A 4,699-nucleotide genomic window follows, 5' to 3' on the forward strand; every position below is an offset into this window, starting at 1 on the left:
CCCCCCCCATTAGTGCCCCATGGGGTCTATGGGTGTCCCTTGGGTGCCATGGGACCTATGGGGTCCCCATTAATGTCCCCAGTGTCCCTTGGGTGACCCTATGGGATTAAGGTGCCATCCATGTCCCCCTATGGGGTCATGACGCCATCACTGTCCCCCATTGACCCCAATGTTCCCCTATGGGGACATGGCATCATCAATGTCCCCCATTGTCCCCCTATAGGGTCACAGCACCATCAGTGTCCCCCATTGTCCCTCCATAGGGTCACATTGCCCCCATAGGGTCATGGCATCATCAATGTCCCCATTGTCCCCCATTGACCCCATTGTCCCCCTATGGGGTCAGGGTGCTGTAGTTGCCCCCACTGTCCCCCTATAGGGTCACAGCATCATTGATGTCCCCCATTGACCCCAATGTCCCCCCATAGGGTCACACTGCCCCCATGGGGTCCTGGCATCATCCATGTCCCCCATTGACCCCAATGTCCTCCTATGGGGTCAGGGTGCCGTAATTGCCCCCCATTGTCCCCCACTGTCCCCCCATAGGGTCAATGGCATCATTGATGTCCCCCATTGTCCCCCATTGACCCCAATGTCCCCCCATAGGGTCAATGGCATCATTGATGCCCCCCATTGACCCCAATGTCCCCCTATGGGGTCAGGGTGCCATAGTTGCCCCCACTGTCCCCCCATAGGGTCAATGGCATCGTTGGTGTCCCCCACTGTCCCTATGGGGTCAGGGTGCCGTAGTTGCCCCCATTGTCCCCACTGTCCCCTATGGGGTCATGGTGCCATCGATGTCCCCTATGGGGTCATGGCATCATTGATGTCCCCCATTGACCCCAATGTCCCCCCATAGGGTCAATGACATCATTGACGCCCCCCATTGTCCCCAATGTCCCCTATGGGGTCACGGTGCCATCGATGTCCCCTATGGGGTCAATGGCATCATTGATGTCCCCCATTGACCCCAATGTCCCCCTATGGGGTCAGGGTGCCATAACTGCCCCCCATTGTCCCCCAGTGTCCCCCCATAGGGTCAATGGCATCATTGATGTCCCCCATTGTCCCCACTGTCCCTATGGGGTCACGGTGCCATTGATGTCCCGCTATGGGGTCATGGTGCCATCGATGTCCCCTATGGGGTCATGGCGTCATCAATGTCCCCCATTGACCCCAATGTCCTCCAATGGGGTCAGGGTGCCGTAATTGCCCCCCATTGCCCCCCATTGCCCCCCATTGTCCCCCACTGTCCCCCCATAGGGTCAATGGCATCATCGATGTCCCCCATTGTCCCCACTGTCCCTATGGGGTCACGGTGCCATCGATGTCCCCTATGGGGTCACGGTGCCATCGATGTCCCCTATGGGGTCATGGTGCGGTGGCGGCCCCGTCGTTGTCGCTGTCGCTGCTGTCGGCCATGATGTCCCCCATGATGTCCCCCATGTCCCCCCCGTGGTTGTGGGGCAGAGCAAACGCCGGCAGCTCCTCGTCCGAAGACCCCAAAGAATCGTCGTCCCCCAAACGTCGCCCCAGCCCCACGGAGCTGAAAGAGAGCGGGCCGCGAAGGAGCCGGATCTGGGGGGGAAATGGGGGGCAATGGGGGTGAGATAAAGGGGAATGGGGGCAATGGGGGGGAGGACTAGGGGCAAAAGGGGGGAGAAAGGGGAAATGGGGGCGATGGGGGTTCAATGGGGGTGCAATGGGGGGTAATGGGGGAGGATAAGGGGCCAAAAAGGGGGAGAAAGGGGGAAATGGGGGGATGTGGGGGTCAATGGGGGGCAATGGGGGTAATGGGGGCAATGGGGGAGGATTAAGGGGCCAAAAGGGGGGGAGAAACGGGGAAATGGGGGGCAAGGGTGGAGAGAAAGGGGGGGGAACATCGGGGCCCGGCAATGGGGTAATGGGGGAGATAGGGGGAGAAAGGGGGGAAATGGGGGTCAATGGGGGGGATGGGGGGGAGAAAGGGGGAAATGGGGGGTCAATGGGGGAGGGCATCGGGGGAGAGGAAAGGCGGAACTGTGGAGCTGGGAGGGGATGGCGGGGTCAATGGGGGATAAATGGGTGGAGAAAGGGGAAATGGGGGGATGGGGGGTCAAAGGGGGGAAGATTGGGGGTTCAATGGGAGGGGTGGGGGATAATAGGAGGATGGGGCAATGGGGGAGGAATAGGCGGAAAGGGGCGAGTAAAGGGGGGATATGAGGGCAAAGGGGGGAGGGATGGGGGGGTCAAATGGGGGGAATGGGGGGCAATGGGATAATGGGAGGGGATAATGGGGGAATAGGGGACAATGGGGAAGATGGGGGGGAAAGGGGGAAAGGCGGGGGAAAGGGGGGGATGGAGGTCAATGGGGGGGATAATGGAGGATGTGGGGCAAAAGGGGGGAAAGGGGGAAATGGGAGAGGGCAAGGGGGCTGAGGATAAGGGGCAAAGGGGGAGAAAAGGGGGAAAATTGGGGTCAATGGGGGGCGATGGGGGTAATGGAGGGGGATGGGGGGACAAAAAGGGGAGAAAGGGGGAAAAGTGGGGCAAGGGGGGCATGGGGTAATGGAGGGGGATGGGGGACCAAAAGGGGGAGAAAGGCGGGAAAATGGGGGGTGGCGAGGGGATGCGGGTTCATTGGGGGATAAATGGGGGGCAATGGGTGGGAGAAAGGGGCGAAAATGGGGGATGGGGGGTCAAAGCGGGGGAAGATTGGGGGCGGATGGGGGAGAAGAGGGACAATGGGAGGGGATGGGGTAGTTGGCGAATAAGGGGGGATGGGGAGGGGGATATGGGGACAAAGGGGAGATGGGGGGTCAATGGGGGGGGACAATGGGGGGGATAGTTGGGGGGGGAAGGGGGAAATGGGGGGTCAATGGGGGGGATGGGGATAAGGGGGGACAAAAGGGGTAGGTGGGGGAGAAAGGGGGGAGACGAGGGGGGATATGGGGACAAAGGGGCCCAGGACAAGGGGGGGATGGGGGACAGAAGGGTGGTGGGGGGACAAGGGGGGGGTGGGGACAGGATGGGGACATGGGATAGGATATGGGGCAGGATATGGCGATAGGATGGGGATAAGGGGAGGGGGATATGGGGCAGGATGGGGATATGGGGCACAGAAAGGGGTAGCAGAGAAGGGCAGGAGGGGAGCCGTCATCAGGAGCCGTCCCTGCACCGACCCACAGCCCCTGGGGGGGCACCATGGGTGCAGGATGGGCGGCTAGCGCCAACAGCTGTGGGTGCTGGAGGACCCATAGCCTGCGGCTAATGGGGTGGGGAGGGGCCTATATCCAGCACCCATGGGTGCTGTGGGGCTCTTGACCCACATCTGTGGGTGCTTGAGCGGTCTCCTATATGCTGCACCTATGGGTGCTACAGCAATCTGGTCCTGCACCCATGGGTGCCTCACCTCATCCTATAGCACCCCAATAGGTCCTTAATCTCACCATATAGCACCCATAGGTGCCTTACCTCGTCATTAGGCACCCATGGGTGCCTTACCTCATCCTATAGCACCCAGAGGTTGCCTTACCTCGTCCATTTAGCACCCATGGGTGCCTTATCCTATTAGCACCCATAGGTGCCTTACCTATCCTATAGCACCCATAGGTGCCTTACCTTGTCACTCAGCACCCATATGGTGCCTTATCTCACCCTATAGCACCCATAGGTGCCTTACCTCGTCCATTAGCACCCATAGGTGGCCTTTACTCACATCCTATAGCACCATAGGTGCCTTACCTTGTCCATTAGCACCCATAGGTGCCTTATCTCACCCTATAGCACCCATAGGTGCCTTACCTCGTCCATTAGCACCCATAGGTGCCTCATCTCACCCTATAGCACCCATAGGTGCCTTACCTCATCCTATAGCACCCATAGGTGCCTTACCTCGTCCATTAGCACCTATAGGTGCCTCACCTCGTCCTATAGCACCCATAGGTGCCTTACCTCATCCTATAGCACCCATAGGTGCCTTACCTCGTCCTACAGCACCCATAGGTGCCTTATCTCACCCTATAGCACCCATAGGTGCCTTATGTCATCCTATAGCACCCATAGGTGCCTTACCTCGTCCATTAGCACCCATAGGTGCCTTATCTCACCCTATAGCACCCATAGGTCCCTTACCTCGTCCATTAGCACCCATGGGTGCCTCACCTCGGCCTTGAGCTCGTCGATGTGATCCTTCAGCTGCCGGATGTACTGAGCGGCGTCCGAGTGGTTGAGCTGCCCTTGGATCATCCCCTCCTCCCTCTATGGGGCGCAGAGGGGTCACCCCGTCACCCATATCCCACCCTATATCCCACCCTATATCCCACCCTATATCCCACCCTATATGTCACCCTATATGTCCCCCCCCCACCCCACAAACCTGGATCTCCAGCTCGGCCACCCTCTGTCTCATCTCAGCCAGGGCCGCCATGCTGTCGGCCTCGCGCAGCCTCACGGCCATCACCTCCTCTTTGCTCTATGGGGGGGGGGGGGGGACATTGGGGGGCACCCATGGGTGTCAATGCCCACCCAATGGACAGCCCCATAGAAGGGACCCCAATGGGTATGGGGACCCCAAGGGGGGGGATATGGGGACCCCAAGGGAGGAGATATGGGGACATAAGGGACCCCAGGGGGGGGATATGGGACATAAGGGACCCCAGGGTGGGGATATGGGGACATAAGGGACCCAAGGGGGGATATGGGGGCATAAGGGACCCGA

The 4,699-nt window shown here is 59.7% G+C and overlaps 1 protein-coding gene across 2 annotated transcripts; it reads right to left on the minus strand.

Moving 5' to 3' along the window:
- Nucleotides 1-6: 6 nt before the first annotated feature.
- Nucleotides 7-4,479, minus strand: LOC107307879 (EVI5-like protein). 2 transcript variants are annotated; one of them, XM_015851376.2, is made up of 3 exons: nucleotides 4,358-4,479; nucleotides 4,144-4,239; nucleotides 7-1,578 (listed from the first exon to the last, which is right to left on the minus strand). In XM_015851376.2, the coding sequence occupies exons 1-3, from the start codon at nucleotides 4,436-4,438 to the stop codon at nucleotides 1,372-1,374; spliced, it is 384 nt and encodes a 127-aa protein (XP_015706862.1). In that variant the 5' UTR covers nucleotides 4,439-4,479; the 3' UTR covers nucleotides 7-1,371. The 2 variants fall into 2 exon arrangements, with proteins under 2 accessions (XP_015706862.1, XP_015706861.1); XM_015851375.2 differs by having other exon boundaries at nucleotides 4,114-4,239.
- Nucleotides 4,480-4,699: the final 220 nt, after the last annotated feature.

The sequence above is a fragment of the Coturnix japonica genome, unplaced genomic scaffold (genome assembly GCF_001577835.2).
Source record: "Coturnix japonica isolate 7356 unplaced genomic scaffold, Coturnix japonica 2.1 chrUnrandom1399, whole genome shotgun sequence".
NCBI classification, from domain to species: domain Eukaryota; kingdom Metazoa; phylum Chordata; class Aves; order Galliformes; family Phasianidae; genus Coturnix; species Coturnix japonica.

What these genes read in the sequence shown, in the direction of transcription:
- LOC107307879 (XM_015851375.2), bottom strand. Translation starts at nt 4,438, where the DNA reads ATGGCCGTGAGGCTGCGCGAGGCCGACAGCATGGCGGCCCTGGCTGAG. An exon ending in TGGCCGAGCTGGAGATCCAG is followed by an intron (nt 4,240 to 4,357) that starts GTTTGTGGGGTG and finishes TGCGCCCCATAG; the next exon opens with AGGGAGGAGGGGATGATCCA. An exon ending in CATGGGTGCTAATGGACGAG is followed by an intron (nt 1,579 to 4,113) that starts GTAAGGGACCTA and finishes TTTCCCCCCCAG; the next exon opens with ATCCGGCTCCTTCGCGGCCC.